The sequence below is a fragment of the Rhinatrema bivittatum genome, chromosome 3, assembly GCF_901001135.1.
Source record: "Rhinatrema bivittatum chromosome 3, aRhiBiv1.1, whole genome shotgun sequence".
NCBI classification, from domain to species: domain Eukaryota; kingdom Metazoa; phylum Chordata; class Amphibia; order Gymnophiona; family Rhinatrematidae; genus Rhinatrema; species Rhinatrema bivittatum.
Genome location: NC_042617.1, coordinates 40806609 through 40826288, shown reverse-complemented (window position 1 = coordinate 40826288; position 19680 = coordinate 40806609). Strand labels below are relative to the sequence as shown.

The 19680-nt window shown below is 49.0% G+C and overlaps 1 protein-coding gene across 4 annotated transcripts in view; it reads right to left on the bottom strand.

The window, feature by feature from the left end:
* Window positions 1-19680, bottom strand: part of EPRS (glutamyl-prolyl-tRNA synthetase) — a 250216-nt gene that overhangs the window by 131165 nt on the left and 99371 nt on the right. For all 4 annotated transcript variants that reach the window (XM_029593176.1, XM_029593177.1, XM_029593178.1 and 1 more), the window contains exons 14-16: window positions 19238-19374; window positions 10921-11128; window positions 3216-3328 (exon numbers count right to left, since the gene is read on the bottom strand). In XM_029593176.1, coding sequence (XP_029449036.1) covers window positions 3216-3328; window positions 10921-11128; window positions 19238-19374 — 458 coding nt within the window. The remainder of the gene's footprint in view (window positions 1-3215; window positions 3329-10920; window positions 11129-19237; window positions 19375-19680) is intronic.

The window sequence follows — 19680 nt, the reverse complement described above, 5'->3', positions numbered from 1 at the left end:
ATTTGATTTGTATTAAGAAAGTTGGTATAAAAAAAGCTCCAAATAAATAAAAAAGCAAGCCTTCCCGGGAGAGCTGTGCTCCAGGCTCCCCGCAGGCACTGCATCGCGTCGAACGCAGCATGGAGGTAAGTAAGAGTAAATAAAGACCTCCGAAAGAGCTGCCGGCAGCCGGGGTAAGGAGTCCTGTGCTGCTAAGTAACTTAGTCGACCCTTACCCTTAAGAATAAGTATATTTTCTTCAAGCCAGAGGAATGCCGCGTCTCCGAAGCTTACTTCTGTGAAAGGAAAACTTACAACTTACCCCAGGGACCAAAAACATCTAGCTGTATACCTAAATTCGGTACTTGATTTGAGGGATTAATTTGAATATTACCTAGGTTGAGGACAGGTGGTTTGACTATCGATGAGTTTCTACTTAGCCAAATGATTTCAGTCTTTTTAGGATTTAATGTTAGTTTAAGTAACCTCCAGGACCCCATCTTGGTCCACGCCTCATAAAAGAGTGTTAATTTCCCTCCAACAGTCTCCTTGGAAGAGTGGACCAGCCTGATTTCCTTGTGAGGATTTGTTTCTTCCCCCCTGACCGAAGCTATCTCGGGTTGTTTTCTGGCTGCCCCGAAAGGACTGCTGACTTCAAGCTCTGCTTCCCTGAAAACAAAGCAGTCTTTCTGGGATGAAATCTCTTATCCTCAGGCAATTTCCCTTCGATTCCCCCAAATGCTTCATCAGTTACTCCAGATCTTGCCCGAGCCACAGTTTTGGTTTAAAAGAAAGATTACACAGCTGCAATTTGGACCAATTGTCCACCTACCAATTACGTAATCACAAAAGCCTGAATGCAGCTACCGCTGAGACCATGCTCCTGGCGGACGTCTGGACGAAATATACAGCGCATCCGCCATACAGGCCGCCCCGGCTTTCAACCAGCCGCCTCTGGAATTGGCTGCTGGAGTAGAGCCCTCCTCTTGTGCCTTCTGCACTCAAAGCAGACAGGCTCTCTGCATAAGGCTACCACAGATCACCACTCAAACTTAGAGACTTCAAACATCCTCTTCAAATGAATTTCCAAGTTTTCGGTCCTGGGCATTCTTCATCATCGCTGATCCTGCAACCAGAATGTTTGCCTTCTTGTTCACCACCAACACGAAGCAGCCACCTTGAGTAACACCAACAGCTCCAAAACATTCTCTGTCAAAGAATATAACTTCGCCATTGCCCTGGCTACTTTGAGGCCTGCTTCTGGAGTATCCCACTCCGGGCTCACCAACTTCTTCACCTTTTTGGGCAATGGAAAGGCTTTTGGCAGACCCCTAAGCCCATCCAGGAATGGATCCATTCAATTATCCAATTCCTCCTGGATGAATTTAATTCCCAGCTCTTCCAGAACCTGGAGAATAAGTGGTGTCAGTTCCTCCTTGCAGAACAGACGGACCACCCTGAGGTCAACCCCCTTCAGTCATCCCCTTCTGTGACTGGGACTTCTTCTGGGCCATCTGTATCCTTGCTCACATCCGGACTGAGGTCCACGGGATCGTCCCCCAAATCACCCAGATCATCCTGCGGGTCATCCAAACCTTCCAAAACCATAAAGCCATCTCCCATAGGGCGGTCCAGGCCCAGACAGTGGAGCATAGCCCCAACCCTCCAGCCGAGGCCACTTTAGATCTCTTCGGGGTCTTCTGAGGTTTCAGGTCCCGGGGGCCGCTTACCTTCTGCTCCTCACTTGGCCAGATAGGCTTTGTAGAAGAGCAAAACAAAGTCCATGGACAAATCCTCCACATCACTACTCCAGTCACCTGCTGAGGCCTGTTCAGACTCCCCTTCTTCCTCCTGATCCCCCAGCACCAACTGAACCGCTGGAGACAGCAGGGGAGGGGAATCTCTGGTCACCCTGGGAGTTGGCTGCTTCTTGCCGCATGCACACCTCTTACTAGTCGCAACTTTAGCCTCTCCAGGAGGGTCTCCAATGGGCCCACGTTATCTGGTGACTCTCCTGCCACCGGACACTCCCGCAGAGCTTCCCTCTCCTCCAGTAGTGCAATCTGAGCAAATTGTGGCAGAGTTTAGCCACTCCTGCCTAACGCCGCAGGCCCAACCTGCCTTCCTGCGCTCTGAGGCCAGTGCCATTAGTACCACATATGCGGTGCACCCCGAACCTCGCTGCCGCGTAAGAAGACAAGAAGAGGAATTAGTGGCGCAAGGCCTCTCTCGAATAGCCCTGGACCCCCGGAGAGCCGAGAAAACTCATTGCTTCCTGCGCCCTTCTTCCAACGCCTGCCGTCCCCCGACAGCCCGACACAACTGATCTACTGACCCTTTATTTATTTATTTTCAAAGAAATATAGTCAGCCCAAAAACAGCCATAACAATAGCAAAAAGGGTACTTCCCTGTGCTCCTGGCTATAGGCTAGGGAAAGAAGGCTTCAAGCGGGTGAAGTGAACCAGGACCCCTGGCTTTCAGTCTCCTGGGTGTTGCGGGCTAAAGCACATCAGGTATCTCCAACCCCTGCCTCCCCCAGCTCAACCTAAGGGATGGCCCAAGAAGATGCCTAACACCTCAGAGAGCACATGAAGATGATCTCCCTCTTCTCTCAATGTTTTTCATCAGATTGCCGGTTTGCACCTTTACCACCTCCTGGAGACAGAAATGCTTAGGGACTGCAGGTAGCACTCTCGTTTATGTAGCAATGTGTTAAGTTTTTGTTCTCTGCCTCCAACTGCTGATAGGGTTACAAAATCCACTTGTCTGGACTGATCTGGGGGGTATGAACAGGAACGTTTTTTCTTTACCCTTAATGGTTAGTGAATACTTTTTTTTCTCCTACAAACAGCTTCAGGTTCCCTCATTGAGCTCCTCAGCACCGTGCTTGTGCCAGCAGGGGTTGCTCTGGAAAAAGATGACATCTTTCCTCTCCCACCCCATAGCCTGTGTGCATCCTCTGCTCTGTGTGTGTTAAGAGATCCACCATCAAGAGACTCCAACCTGGGTCTGCTGCACCACCATTTGTTGTACTGCGGCTAAATCATGGGGGCCAGTCTAGATTTTCTCTGTGTCCCTTTTCAGCAGAACCAGAATGAAAGGTGATATCAAGAAACCTGGGCACTATCACAGTAGAATCAGTGTTATAAACATTGACAAAAGGAATGAGAAATCTTATGTGCAGACACAGGAGATTTTAAATGGCTTCAGACTAGTCTCATTCCCAACACTTTACCTAACAGGCTCATAAGGCTGATCACAAATAAAGAATCCTCTTCTTTGGAGCTGAATGATATCTCCTTTCTTCAAGTCCTTAAGGCAGGGATCACCCAACATCAGTTCTTCTTGCTAAAGTGTTCCCAAACAAAAAACACCCCAAAAAACTGGAGTTAAGAATTTCCATGCACTAAAAGGGAATAATTCAGTTTATAAACTGAGCTTACAAAACATATTAAGACATGAAAATAAAAATTTAATACTCACAGGGAGGAGCGACCAGACAAGGAAGAGGAAGCAAAAAAGTGTAATGAAGGCTGCATGGCTGCATTAAGGGACCTACCAGAGATATTCCAGCCCCAGGCATACTCAGGGTGGCAAATTAACGGTATAAGCCCCTGTGGGCCAGTCCTCGGGCATAGTGCAGTTGGTTCTGCTTCTTGTGCACTCCAATATGCTAGATACATGTCAAATAATCTTTTGCCATGCTGTGCATATTTCATGAATAGATCCTTTAATGGCAGATGCTACTTGGCATAAACAGATTTCTAAATACATTTGCTCATTAGAGTCCAAAAAACAACATTTACCCCTTTCAATAAACATTCTGATTAAAATTGTAAGAATGATTACTCATGTAAATAGGAAAATTGGTTCTTACCTAATTTTCGTTCCTGTAGTACCACAATCAGTCCAGACTACTGGGATTTGCATCCCTACCAGCAGATGGAGATAGAGAATGTTTTACTGACACTGCTACATAATCATGCGCGCCATCTGCATTTCCTCAGTATTGCTTGTACCCAAGCATAAAAACCATAAAACCAGCAACAAATACCACAAATTTAGATTTAAAAACGTTTATAACAAGTCTGTATTCTATACCATGAAAACCTGAATTCCATACCAATAAAATCAGATGAGCAGATGACTCTCCACCTCCACAGATTGGGCAAGCTCTGGACTACTCTGCGGTACTACAGGAACAAAAATTAAACAGTTAAGAACCAATTTTCCTTTCCCTGTATGTACCCAGATCAGTCCAGACTCCTGGGATATTCCAAGGCTTCCTACTTACGGTGGGACCTGGTAAGTCCTGCTCGCAAAATACTCCCCAAAAGACAGAGACTCCGGATCCCCTACATCCAGACGATAGAGCCTTGCAAAAGTATACGACTTCCAAGTCGATGCTCAGCAAATTTCCTGCAATGAAACCAGCTGAGCCTCTACCCACGAGGCCACCTGAGAACGTGTAGAGTGAGCTCTCAAAGCTTCAGGAACCTGATGGCCCTTAATTATGTACATCGATCCAATGTCCTCCTTGAGCCACTGCGCAATGGTAGCCTTGGACGCCTGAGGACCTCTCTTTGAACTGCTCCACAAAACAAATAAATGGTCTGACTTCCTGAAATCATTCATTACCTTGAGATACCTCAACAAAGCTATGCGGACGTCCAAAAGCTTAAGCTCCCAAGCATGAGGTGCGGAACAGTCCATCTCAGGAAAGGCTCACATGAAACGCTGATACCACCTTCAGTAAAAATGAGGGCACCGTCCACAATGACACCTCCGAATCCGAAATCTGCAGGAATAGGTCACAGCAATACAGTAACTCAGAGATTCTCCTAGCTGAACAAATGGCCACTAGAAAAACGACCTTAAGGGTCAAATCCTTAAGCATCACTCTCTGAAGAGGTTCAAAAGGCGCCTCAAGTAAACCTAGGGACAAAATTAAGATTTCAGGATGGACAAACTAACTGGTGGGTGCAAATTCTTAGCCCCCCAAAGAAACTTAACTACTTCCAGATGAGAAGACAGAACCACCTTCTACTTTATGTTGCAGACAAGCCAGAGCAGCCACCTGGACCCTAAGAGTTGAAAGTCAACCCCTTGTCCAAACCCTCCTGAAGAAAGGACAAGATATGAGACACTGAAGATTGTAATACCTGCCCTCCATTAGCAATACACCAGGACTCAAAAACCTTCCAGACCCTCACATATGACAGAGAAGTAGACGCCAATCTAACCTGTAGGAGAGTAGCATAATCGCTTCTGGGTACCCCCTGCATCTCAGTCACCGCCTCTCAAAAGCTAAGCCGCTAGACAAAAGCAAGCAGCCTGGTCTGAAAATATAGGGCCCTGCCGAAGAAGGCCCGGAAGATGGCTGAAGCACAATGGACCGTCCACGGCTAATTGACCAGAACAGCGAACCATGGACAAAGTAGCCACCCAGGGCTACCAACACTACTTCACCTAGATGCCTCTCTATCAGTTGTAACACCTTGCTTACTAGAGGCCAAGGAGGAAACACGTACAGCAGAACCTCCCGAGGCCAAGCCAGAACCAAAGCATCTACTCCCTTGGCCCTGTACTCTCTTCTCCGACTGAAAAGCAAGCCATCTTTGTATTGAGGTGAGTCACCTTTAGATCCACATGGTGACAGCCCCAACTCTCACAGATGAGCCGCATCACTGTCTCGACAGCTCCCACACTCCCAGATCTAATATTCTGTGACTTAGAAAATTCTCTTGGATGTTTTCCACTCCTGCGATATGTGACGCCGCTATCCACTCCAAGTGTTGCTCTGCCCAAAGAATCAGCTCTTGAGCCTCTAGGAGCCACTGTTAGACTTTGTTCCTCCCTGCTGATTGATGTAAGCTACAGTCATTGCATTGTCCGACAGGACTCTCACACCAACAGCAGAAATGCAAATAAAGCTAAATGCACTGCTCTGGTTTCTAACCGATTTATAGACCAGGAGGCTTCCTTTGCGGACCAACTGCCCTGCGCAGACTGCTGACATACTGCTCTCCATCCAGACAGACTGGCATCGGCAGTAAGAATCACCCAATCTGGAACCTCCAGATCGACACCGTGAACCAAACAGAGCTAGTAGCCACGGCGACAAAATTACCTGTGCAGTGCCCTCGAGTGGTAGGGCAAGATAGAATTCCTCAGAGAGCAGATTCCACAGAGCCAACAGAGCTCTCTGTAGAGGTCTCATATAGCCCATGGTACTAACTCCAGGGTTGAAACCATCGAACCCAGAACCTGCAAATAATCCCAGACTCTGAGCACCGGTAATCTCAGAAAGCGCCGAATTTGACCCTGCAGCTTCAGAACATGCTCCTCCATAAGAAACACCTTGCCACTCAGTGTCAAACCGAGCTCCCAGATACTCGAAGGACTGTGATGGCACCAAGTGACTCTTTGCTAAATTCACCACCCAGCCGAGTGACTCACCTTTCTGCACTGACCAGCGACAACTGTCCTCCAACTTTGCCCTGATGAGCCAACTGTCCAGGTAAGGATGTACCAGCACTCTTTAGTGATGTAATGCCGCTGCTACCACCACCATACCCTTGCTGAATGTGTGAGGTGCCATGGCCAACCCAAAGGGAAGGGCCTGAAATTGAAAATGTCCCAGCACCATGAACCACAAAAAAAAAAAACAGTTGATAATCTGGCCAAATGGGAATGTGCAGGTATGCCTTCGTCAAATCCAGAGAAGCCAGAAACTCTTCCTTGCGCACCACTACTATTACCGACCTCAGAATCTCCATCCGGAACTTCGGGACCTTAGGCACTATATGGAAGGAAGCACCAGGGAACAGGCAGCAGCACCCCTAACATCTGCAACCGGTCCAGTGTCACCTGCACTACATGTTGCTTGTCTAAAGACCCGCAGGGGGAGCCTAGAAACAAACTGTGGATGGGCCGAGCAAATTCTAACACGTAACCGTCTCTTATTATGCTGAGGATCCACTGATCCTCAGTAATTTTGGCCCATGCCCCATACAAGTGCTAAGCGACCCCATATAAAAGGAATAGCAGAATGGAACAGCCTCGCATCATTGCAAGGACTTAGCTCCACCCCCTGTGTAGGCTCCTAAGGACCTTCGCCTCTCGAAAGGACTGACCCCAGAACTGACCTCGGGGAGAAAACTGCATCTGCAGACCTGGGGTTCTTCTTGCTGGCGAGACCTCATACTGACAGAGCCTGAAAAACACACACTTGCCCTTAGGCTTATCCTCCAGCAACCTATGCACCTTATTCTCGCCCAGATCTTTCATCAACTGCTCCAGGTCCTCTCCAAATAAAAAAAAGACATCCCTTGAAGGGCAGAGAACCCAACTGGGACTAGACAACACATCTGCTGACCAGTTACACAACCATAACCGTCTGGCTGACACAGCGGACCCCATAATCTAAAAAAGTTCTCACCAGGTCATACAGAGCATCTGCAACATACACCACAGTCACCTCTAAATGATCCGCCATAACTGCCTCATCACCAGAGCTTGCCTGACCTTCCTGAAGTTAATGCACCCAACACAGACCATCTCTGCATAAAACTGGAACAGATGGCCACCCACAAGCTGGCGGCATACGGTCTCCGACTTGGCCGGATTAACCAATCGTCCAAGTACCAGAACACCGTCCTTCCAAAGGGCTGCAGTCACCACCACCACCACCTTGGTAAACGTGCGTGGTGCCGTGGCGAGACCGAAGGGCAGGGCCCTGAACTGGAAGTGTTGACCCAAGATGTGGAACCGGAGAAACCTCTGATGTTCGGGACGGATCGGTATATGCAGGTAGGCCTCCATCAGATCGAGTGAGGCCAAAAATTCCCCAGGATGGACCGCCGATATCACAGCCCGAAAGGTTTCCATCCAGAAATGGGGCACCTTGAGGGCCCGGTTGACCCTCTTGAGATCCAGGATGGGACGGAAGGAGTCGTCCTTCTTCAGGATCACGAAGTAGATGGAGTATTGGCCAGCACCGCGCTCCGCCACCGGAACTGGGCAGATGGCCCCCAGCCTCTGGAGTCTGATAAGAGTCTGAGTCACCGCGGCCCGCCTCCGGTGGCCGCATGGAGAGAAACCATGTACGTCCGGGATGTCGCAAGCAAACTCTAATGCGTAGCCTTTGTCTATTGTTTCGAGGACCCACTGCTCAGACGTGATCTTGGCCCATTCCTCCACGAACAGAGACAAAACAACCACCTAAGTTGGGAACGGAGGGATAGGCCGGTGGATTCTCATTGGGAGGTGGGCTTGGGCACAGGACGGTGGGTAGCGGCATCTCGAAAGGGCCGACGGCCTTGAAAGGACTGGGGCCAAGTCTGGGCCCTAGAAGAATTTCCCCTAGAGAAGGCACCCCTTGCTCTTGGGTAATATCGGCATTGGCCCCGGAAGCGGGTACGAGAAGAGAAGAAGGATCTAGCCTGTTTCGGGCGGTTCTCAGGCAACTTATGGACCTTGTTCTCCCACAAGGATTTAATAAGCTGGTCCAGATCTTCGCCAAAGAGCAACTTACTTTTAAAAGGGAGAGTTCCAGGCTGTGCCTTAGAAGACGAATCAGCCGCCCAGTGTCAGAGCCAGAGAAGCCATCTGGCCAAGACTGCCGATGCCATCGCCTTCGCCCAGAACAAGTCGTATAGGGCATCCACCCCATAAACTATGGCACCTTCCAACCTGACAGCCTGCTCTGCCTCTGCAGACGGGAGGTCTTGGGTGCTGAGTAATTGCTGGATTCACCTAAGGCTTGTCCGCTGCATGAGACTGCTGCAGATGGACGTCCAAACACCCAAGGCCAGGATTTCAAAAATGCGCTTGAAATGGAATTCCAGCTTGCGATCTTGGACATCCCTCAAGGCCGTAACCCTCACTATTTATCCAGTCTGGTGAGGATCCTCTGGTGAGGCCTAGGCCAAAGCCTGAGCCTTGTGTAGGCAGAAGCTATAGTAGGATGCCAACACCCTGGTTTAAGCTTTACAGAAGGCAAAGGCTTGGAGGCATGGTCCCGAAGCCTCGGCCTAGGCCCAATGCCAGGGCCTAAGATGGATGCTGAGAACTTAGCCACAGCTCAGGCCCGACACCGGGGTGTGCTCCAGAGACCGAGTCCCAATGCCTGGACCTCAGCCAAGGCTAGAGCCTGGGCTACTGCAGCCCGGAGGCCAGGTCCTAGGCCAGTACATGGACACAGCCCCAAACTTGGGGCCTGGCCTCTGCCTAGGGTTAGACCCAGGCCCAGATCCCAGGCCTTGGAGGTCCTCTTCTTTGGTCTTCAGTCTTCTAATGACAGTCTGATGGGGTCATGCTCAAGTTATTTAACTCCAGCACATCCTCCCCAGCAGAAGGTGCTATTTTTCTATACAGCAGGGCCTGGAGGCCGGGTCTGGATGCTGGGACCTTGGCCTAGGCCAGGGCCAGGGCCCCAACATCAGGCCTGGGTCCAGGACCCAGCCTTCAGGCAGGGACCCAGCATTGAGCGTGGGTCTGGGCCGAGGCCCCAGCACTGGGCCCTGGCCTCTGAGCCAGGCTGTGGGATTGGGTCTAAGCATCAGGACCCAGCTTCAGAGCCAGGCTGTGGGGTCGGGCTGAGAACCAGACATCATGTCTGGATCCAGGCGTCAGGACTTGGCCTCCAGGCCCGGCCCTGAGACCCAGCCTGAGCTGGTTCACGGCATCGGGGCTAGGCCATGCCTTGGCCTATGGAAAAGGCCCAGGCATCAGGACTCAGAGGCCTGGGCCGAAGTTCAAGTGTTGGGACCTAGCCTCCAGACCGTTCCCCGGCCTAGGCAAAGGCCAAGGCATCAGGATCCAGTCAGGCTGTGGCTTCGGATACATGATGCATCAGGTAAGCAATTTTTCGGGGTTTTCTGGGTCTTTACTCAGGTCTTGGCTGAGACCTCGGCATCGCGTTTGGTCCTAGGCTGACATCCTTGCTTTCGGCTTATGACCTGGCAAAGCCAGAACAAGAAGTTTTAAATGAATTAAATGATTAAGATTCATTTAATTCAGAGGGACCCCTCAATTCATTTCGTGGCCCTCTGAATGAAATAAATTGCTCCTTATTTGTTGCCTATGAGGAAAGGCTGAAGAGGTTAGAGTTGTTCAGCTTGGAGAAGAGACGGCTGAGGGGAGATATGATAGAGGTCTTTAAGATCATGAGAGTTCTTGAACGAATAGAATCGGTTATTTACACTTTCGGATAATAGAAGGACTAGGGGGCATTCCATGAAGTTAGCAAGTAGCACATTTAAGACTAAATCGGAGAAAATTCTTTTTCACTCACGCACAATAAAGCTCTGGAATTTGTTGCCAGAGGATGTGGTTAGTGCAGATACTGTAGCTGGATTCAAAAAAGGTTTGGATAATGTCTTGGAGAAGAAGTTCATTAACTGCTATTAATCAAGTTTACTTAGGGAATAGCCACTGCTATTAATTCATCAGTAGCATGGGATCTTCTTGGTGTTTGAGTAATTGCCAGGTTCTTATGGCCTGGTTTGACCTTTGTTGGAAACAGGATGCGGGTCTTGATGGACCCTTGATCTGACCCAGCATGGCAATTTCTTATGTTCTTATGTTTAACAAATACACATCCCTACTGACCATAAAAAAAACAAAACAAAAAAACATGTGCTTTGCAAGTTTATACAGTTGCAAATTAATATTCTCCTGCAACAAGATCATTAGCTTAGACCTATATCTTCCACTGAAGAGAAAATAATTTAATTAAAAGATAGAATACCTTGTCCTACACAGTCTGCTTTACATTCACAGAGACAAGCAGACTAACCTGATCTTTGTACAAATAGCAAGAGAAAGTCATAACAACACATAAGATGCCTCGCAGGTGAACAGTGCACTCTTAGCTACAATATCTCAAGATTCATAGGGTGCTCTGACAGCGACCACAGGCAGTGCCGTCCAGTTACCTTGCTGTTTCTATTGACATACTGCTTGAAATCTTCCTCTTTGCCTAGCACTGGTTTGGTGATAAGATGTTCATAGGTCACGCACACCACCGGGATGGGCCGAGCACTAGGAGTCTCTGCTAGCCATGTGATCTTGGTAGTTTTCTTATAGTCTTTATTCTCCAGGTTCAGCCTGGCATCAATTGATTCAATTCTTTCACTTGAGCTTCTAAAAACAAACCATAAAAAAAAGGCAAGATGTACACAAAAAGCAGCAATCCATACACAAAGATGACTCTCTAAAATCAGGAGTTCTGCCTGCCCACGGCAAGATTAAACATTTCGCATACGGAGGCCAAACCTTAAAAAGGAGGAACTGCCAGGGCAGAGGGAATCACCCTCACAGAAGTATATTTAATGTTTGTGCAGAGATGGGAGGGAAGACATCCTCACATGACGGGAAATTAATCAAAAACTGAGAAAACAGCGTGCAGGATCTTGGGTCTCCTACCTATTTACATTTCAAATCGCTATTAACTGGATACAACTTCAAGAGGAGGACTGATCCTACAAAACATTTTCTAAATCCAAAGTTTCCCTAGAGTGTCTTTTTTACCCAAAATTAAGAAACTACTTGCATGATAATTTCATTTTCCTTAGTGTAGACAGATGGACTCAGAACCAGTGGGTTATGCTCCCCTGCTAGCAGATGGAGAAAGCTGACGTCACAATATATATAGCCCTGCAGTGATCCCAGCCTGCCAGTATTATCTTCAAAAGCAACTGTAGACAGACTAGCAAAAAGTTTGAATAAAAAACAGGTAACCAGAACTGTACCCAATCAACGATAAACTCTGAACTCACGGAAGATTCTAGGTAACCCAAGCTAGGGACTGTATAAACACTTTCTAGTAATCCCCTGAGACCCAGAGCCCCACAGGAGGACTACTGACACACTCGTGTGGCAGCCGAGGGCAGAAAGCTGAGCCCATCTGTCTACACTAAGGAAAACAAAATTATTATGCAAGTAATTTCTCCATTTCATAGCATATAGACAGGATGTACCAACACTACTCCCTAACAGGCTGGGAGGCTGCCCGCAGTCCGTCAACACTGCACATGCAAAGGCTGCATTCTCACAGGCCTGCACATTCAGGTGATAAAACCTGAAAAAAGTGTATGAGGACCACGTCGCAGCTCAGCAGATATTGACGGGAGACAACAGACTAACCTCTGCCTGAACCCTAATGGAATGAGGCCTATCTGAGTAGGCAAAGGCTTTCCAGCATCCACATATGCAGCTGTGACTACTTCCTTAATCCAACAAGCTACGGTAGCCCACAAAGCCAGAGCACCCTGCTTACTCCTGCCATGGAGGACAAACAGGTGATCCATCTGTCGAAAAGGTTCAGAGACCTCCAGATACCACATGACAAGTCACTTGACATCCAAGGAGCGCAAGAAGCAATACTCCTCCGCATCCTTGACCTTATCCAGGTATGGCAAGAAGATGGACTGATTCAAATCAAAGTCCAAAACTACCTTGGGCAAGAAAGATGGAACAGTAGGCAGCTGTAATGCTCTCGGAGTCGCCATAAGGAATGGCCCCCAGCAAGACAAGGCCTGTAGCTCAGAAATTCGACATGCAGAATATATCGCCACCAGAACAGTCTTCAAGGTCAACAACCATAAGGAAAGGCTAAGCAATGGTCAGAACATAGGGCCTGTAAAAAAATCCAGCACCAAACTAGGACTCCATAATGGACACAGTAACTTCAAGGGAGGCCTAAGATGCTTCACGCCCTTCAAAAAGTGGGCCACACCAGATGAGACGTCAATGACACACCATTCACCAGGCCTCTGAAACAGGCAAGAGCATCAACCTGCACCTTCAAGGAATTAAGGGCCAATCCTTTATTCAACCCATCCTGCAAAAAATCCAGAATGAAAGTGATCTTAACTGAACGAGGAAGAACCCCCCATTCCTCACACCAGACCTCAAAAAAACTCTCCAAACCCGCACATAAGCCAAGGAAGAGGAGAAATTGTGAGCATGAACTAAGGTGGCAATCACTGCAAAGAAATAACCACGCTTTAACAGGCGAGCCCTCTCAAGGGCCAAACCATAAGACAGAATCAAGTCGGATCCTCGGGAAGAGCCGGTCCCTGCTGTAACAGGTCCATGGGTGGCGGAAGATGAAGGGGGGCCTCCACCAGTATTAGTCGCAGATCTGCATACCATGGATGCCAAGGCCAGTCTGGCGCCACCAGGAATACTAGCCCTCTGTGGCCTACAATCTTGCGAATTATCCTGCCAGGAAAGGTCATGGAGGAATGGCATAAAGCAATCTGTCTTCTGGCCAGATCTGTACGATTACATTTATTTCCAGGAACCACGGATCTCTCCTGCGACTGTAGAATCTAGGAACCTTCACATTTCGAGAAGTTGCCAGCTGGTCTAGGAACACAAGGCCCCAGCGATCCACAATCAGCTGAAACGCCTCAGCTAACACCCACTCTCCTGGGTCCAGACTCTCCCTGCTTAAAAAGTCCACTCTTACATTTTCTTTTCCTGCAATGTGAGAGGCTGAGATCTGCAGATGTGCATGTGGCACATTTAAAACTAATCGGAGAAAGTTCTTTTTCACTCAACGCACAATTAAATTCTGGAATTTGTTGTCAGAAGTTGTGGTTTGTACAGTTAGTATAGCTGTGTTTAAAAAAAGGATTGGATAAGTTCTTGGAGGAGAAGTCCATTACCTGCTATTAATTAAGTTGACTTAGATAATAACCACCGCTATTACTAGCAACGGTAACATGGAATAGACTTAGTTTTGGGTACTTGCCAGGTTCTTATGGCCTGGATTGGCCACTGTTGGAAACAGGATGCTGGGCTTGATGGACCCTTGGTCTGACCCAGTATGGCATGTTCTTATGTTCCACCCATTCCATAAACTGGTCTATTTCCTGCGACACTTGCTGGCTCTTGGTTCCTCCCTGGTGATTGATATAGGCCACAATTGTCGCATTGTCAGATATCACGTAAATTGATTGATCCTGCAGCCTTGTGCCTGAACTGCAAGCATGCCAGCCATACCGCCCGGGCCTCCAGGTGATTGATGTTCCAGCAGGACTCTTCGGCATTCCAACACCCTTGGGCTGTTAATTCCAGACAGACAGTGAGCCCCACAATCGTGGAGATTCGCATCTGTCATAAGCACCAACCAGGTCAGAAAGGACAAGGTAACTCCTTTTCTCAGATGATCCTCCTGCAACCACCACTGGAGTTGAGCGCAGATTTCCATAGGCAAGTGAAGCCGAACCACACAGTCCTGAGACTGCAGGATCCAATGAGATAGCAGACAGCGCTGAAGAGGACGCATATGCGCCCTTACCCATGGCACCGCTTCCAGGGTAGCCACCAAACCAAGCACCTGTAGATAGGACCACACCTGTCTACAGGTGTTCATTAACTGACGTATTTGAGACATCAATTTCTGGATCTGAACTTCAAGTAGGAAAACTCTGTTCTGTCTCGTGTCAAACCGAACCCCCAGATACTCCAATGACTAGGATGGCTGAAGATTGCTCTTGGTCAGGTTCACCACCCAACCGAGCTCCTGCAATAAGGAGATCACCTTGTGTGTCACCAGGCCCCCAAAACCACAAAGCATAGAAAGCATTGGTGTTCCAATCGGATGGGAATAAGGTAAGCCTCTGACAGATCCAAGGTGGTCAGAAATTCCCCCGACTACACTGCCATTATCACAGAGCGTGAAGTTTCCATGCAAAAATGAGTCACCTTCAAATGATGGTTGACCCTCTTGAGATCCAGGATGGGACCAAAAGGAGCCCTCCTTCTTGGGCACTGGAACCACAGCACTCAGTCTGAGGAGCCTTTGAAGCGTAAACTCCACTGCCTGTTTCTTCTGAGGGGAGTGGCAAGAGGACATTATGAACATGTCCCAAGGAATACTGTGAAATTCCAGTGCATACCCTTCTCATATTACCTCCAGGACCCACTGGTCTGATGATCTCGACCCACCTCCGATAAAAAAGAGATGTCCTCCTATTTCCTGTTCTGGAAGGTGGGTCGGCAAGCCTTCATTGGGCAGCTTGGGAAGATCCGCCACAAGCCCACTCCTCTCTTGGGCTATCAGGGACGAAAGGACTGAGACCTACCAAAAGCAGAGTCCACTGAAAGGTCATCCCTCTCTAGAGATGAAAACGCTTGGAACCCCGGAGACAACCACTCATACCAAAGAGGCGCTGTAACTGCTTCTTATCCTCTGGCAACCAAGGAAACAGACTAGTCCCACTTGCTGGCTAGTTTCTCCAACTCACTCCCAAACAAGAGTGAGCCTTTAAAGGGCATCTTGATAATATTGACTTTAGAGGCTGCGACAGCCGACCAATTTCGCAAACAAAGTTGACACCTGGCCGCTTTCACCAAAGCCACTCCACTGGGCCGAGGGTCAGACTGAATCACAGCCTGCATCTGCTATAAAGGCGGCAACAGGTTCCATAACTGCTCTAGAATTCCCTCCAGACTCAACCTCCTGAGAGAGAAGCAGAGCAGATCTCGACACTAGGGCGGAAACAGGAGGCAATCTGTAAATTTATTGCCACTGACTCAAAAGCTCATTAAGAATAACCTCAATCCTTCTATCAAGTACATCCTTCAAGGCCGCTCCTCCCTCTACAGGGATAGTTGTCAGCTTAGAAATGGAACATACCAAAGCATCCACTTAGGGAAAATACAAACGCTCTCTAACAGTCAGATCCAGGGGGTATAGGCCCTCCAATGTCAGACTCCCTTTAAAATGTCTCTGGGGCTTCCCATTCCAGATCAATCAATTCCTGAATGGCATCCATCACGGGGGAAAAAACAAGAGGCTTTACACAAGGAAACCAATGCAGAGCTGGACTAAGCATCCACACTGCACCTCAAGAGTTCGCCCCTATCAGCCAATCCGGGAACGAGTGCACCAGGAAACCTTCCTTCCTGAGTGCCGCCGACGCCACTACCACCATCGCTTTCGTGAACGTGCGCAGGGAAGAGCTCGAAAATGGAAATGTTCTCCCAGAACCTTGAACCTCAGGAATCTTTGGTGTTCGGCCTGGATGGGGATATGAAGATAGGCTTCTGACAAGTCCAACGACGCTAAAAACTGCCCTTTGCACACCGCCGCTAACACCATGTGCAAAATCTCCATCCAAAAGCGCACCACCAGGAGGGCAGCATTAACCTTCTACAGATCAAGAATAGGCCGAAAAGTCCCCTCCTTCTTTGGCCCCACGAAGTATACAGAGTACTGGTCCTGCCCTCACCCCCCCCCCCCCCCCTCCTAAGGGGGGTAATGATACAATGGCATGCAGGATTTGTAACCGATATAGTGTACCTCATGCACCACCTCTCGCTTGTTCTGAGAGATGCAGTGGGAGTCTGCAAAGATGTCACTGAGCGGCCGAGACAATTCTAAGGTGTAGCCGTCTATCACCTCCAGGACCCACCGATCAAGCATGATGCTGGTCCACTCCTCGTAAAAAAGAGACAGCCTATCTCAGATAGCCTCCGGGGAGGAGCGGACCAACACATCTTCATTGCCCAATTTTGTTTCTGCTGCCACCTTGACAATCATCATCCCTCGGGGGTCTGCACAGACTCTGAAAGGGCTGCTGCCTGCCAGAACTCTGCTTCTGCAATGCCAGTGCAGGGTTCCTGCCCACATGGAATCTCCTTATCTCTCGAAAGTGAGCTTATGGCGAGAAGGACTTCTTAGGGGCCTTCCTCTACTCAGGCAACTTATTACCCTTTGACTCTCCCAACTACTTCATGAGCTGCTCCAGGTCCTCCCAAAGAGCAGCTTTCCCTTAAAGGGGAGATTTGACAACTGGGCTTTACAGCACACGTCTGCTGACCAATTTCACAGCCACAGGAGCCTCCGTGCCACCACTGCAGAGACCATGTCATACAGAGTATCGGCCGCACAGGCCACGCCTGCCTCTAAGTGGGCTGCCTGCGCTGCTTTAGCCGCAGTCCCTGATCGCTTGTCATTTACCTTCTGCACCCAGCACAAGCATGCTCTCTGCATTAGACTTCCGCACACCGCTGCACGAAGACTCAAAGTTGAAACCTCAAACAGCCGCTTGAGCAGAATCTCCAACTTCTGATCCTGGACATCTATTAGGGCCGCTGCCCCTGCTACCGGGATGGTCATCTTTTTGGTAACCACAGATCTGCATCCACATTGGGAATTATCCATGACTCCAAGGTCTGCTGCGGCAAGGGATATAGCTTTCCCATAACCCTCGCTACCTTCAGGCCCACCTCGAGAATCCCACTCTCAATCCACCAGCTTCTTTACCTTCTTCAGCAACAGAAAGGCTTTAGGGGAGCCCCGCAACCCCTCCAGGACCAGGTTCACCCCTTCATAATCCGAGTCCTCCTGGGTACTTTACTCCCCTGCTCCTCTAGCACTTGGGGAATCAATGGACCCAGTTTCTCCCCCCAGAACAGACGGACCATTCATGGGTCATCACCTTCCACGACCGGAACCGCATCCGTATCTTGAGCATCCAGATTCTGCATCGGATCCCCCTACACATCCACTGGATTCTGGTCAGGATCCTGCATCAGATCCCCCAAGGCACCAATTGGGTCCCTTGTCCGGCACCAATGGACCCCCCCACCCCCAGCAGCAGCTGATCAGGATCATCCATAACGTCTGACAAATCTTCGTCTACCGTGGCCCATCCAAGTCCCAACAAGCGTAGGATCCCTCCTGACTCCACCAGTCCTCTAAGCCTTCTTGGTTGTCTGGGACTTTAGGTAGGGTCTCTGACCCTAAATCCTTTCTGGCTAAATAAGCCATATGGAGGAGAACAAGATCTGTAGAAAATGACTCTGGATTTGAGGAGAAAGTGTCCTGGATCAGCGGCCTCCCGAGCCTCTCCCCATCCCCTGCACCAGCGGGGAACTTTTCCACGGGAAACAGCGTAGGAAGGGAGTCCCGAGGCTCAGAAATAGCAGCCTACACCTCAACATGTGTTGTCAAAATGGCTACTGGCTCCTCTGCCCCCCCCCCCCCAGCGCAGCCACCTTCACATTCTCGCTGCCCCCCCCCCCCCCCACCGGCATAATCGCGGCAAAACAAGGCCGAATCGAGACAAGCTCGCCTCAAACCACAGCCGCGACAAACTTTGCCATGCTGTGCAGGAACCAGCATGCTGGCTCAGTCGGGCCTGCACGTGCGGCCGAGCCTAAAAATAGACGATGCCGATGTGATCGCTCCTCGACACCGTCCCGTGCTGAAGCTGCACCTGGCCCCGACGACCAAAGGCAATTCAGCCCGCTTCCTCCTGCTTGCCTCTCAGCAGAAAAAGAAAAGACTTCACCCACTGCCTCAGCTCTGTCACAGCCTCTCTCCTTCCCTTTCGCTTTGCTCATTTTTTTTCTTAGAGAGACATGAGAAGGGAAAAAAACTACTTCCCTGCTTCTGGAGGCCACACTCTGAGGAAGCCAAGTACACTGAGGGAGTGTAGGGCCCAGAGGGGGTGAGGGAACCAGGATCTCTTATCAGGACAGGGTCACCAACCTCCCGCTCGCCCTGCTCCACCCGAGGGATGAAGGAACCTAACACCTCAGGGAGCCGAATCCTCTTTCCAATCTGTTTTTCTTTTTTTTTCCCCCCCCCCCCCCCCCAACTCCAGACTGCAGGTTTGCACCTCTATCATCTGCTGGAGACAGGGAAATACTGAGGGACTACAGGTGGCACTCTCGGTTATGTAGCAGTGCCTCCATCTGCTGGTAGGGATGCATAAACCCACTTGCCTGGACTGATCCAGGGTACGAAACAAGAATTTATAGTTATGCCCCTTGATCCTTCCCATCCCCTCACCCCCAGTGCAGCTGTTTCAAATATAAAAATAAAATCAAAAGCATATTTGAAAAAGCTGGAACAGCAGCAGAATCATCCTGCCAGGTTGGGGCCACTGCTAAAATGTGACTACGGGCCCCACATATCTGTTGTGGTGTGTTTCTTCTTTCCCTACAGTGCTCAGCTTCTTGGTGAAGAAGTTATAGCTAGGGAGCATTCATTAATTATACAAAAAAAGCAGTACAGGTTTTAGGGGGGAAAAAAAAAAACCCCACAAACATTTCTCATTCTAGAGTCAAACTATGGCCCTTTTTTACCCCCATCTAGCTTGGAAAAAAAAACAGAGCCAGTTGCTGGCCCTGCTCTAATTTTGAAACACTGATATGCAAACTTAGTTTGTATATAATCTTGTGCCATAAGACCCAGACATTGTCTAGTCTGCATTGGGGATTTCCTACCTGTTTATTTTAGTAATATTAACATTGCCCCAGTTTATGAAGGTCACAGTCTCTCCTTCTGATAAAGTGTCTGCATCTGCACCATCTATCAGCACTTTGGGGCCATACCACACCTGCTTCAGGCCAACGTCAGCATTCTGTGGGGAAACAAGGAAGGAAAAACAGTAAACCATCTCCAGTCACCTTCTCTACAGAGAAACAGAAGACAACAGCTGATTAACAGCACAAGGCCCATTTTCCCTTTGTTATACAACACAGATTCTGCATGACTCCAGAGTTACTCTTAATTCCTCCACAACTAAGAATCCCCTGTGCTTATCCTGTCTCAAACATGTCCAATAAGAGATTGATCCATGCATCCACCACCCTTTCTGTAAATAGTCATCTTACTAGCGAGTCTAACTTTTCAGGTTTATCTCATGTCCACTGAAAAATGCTTGCCT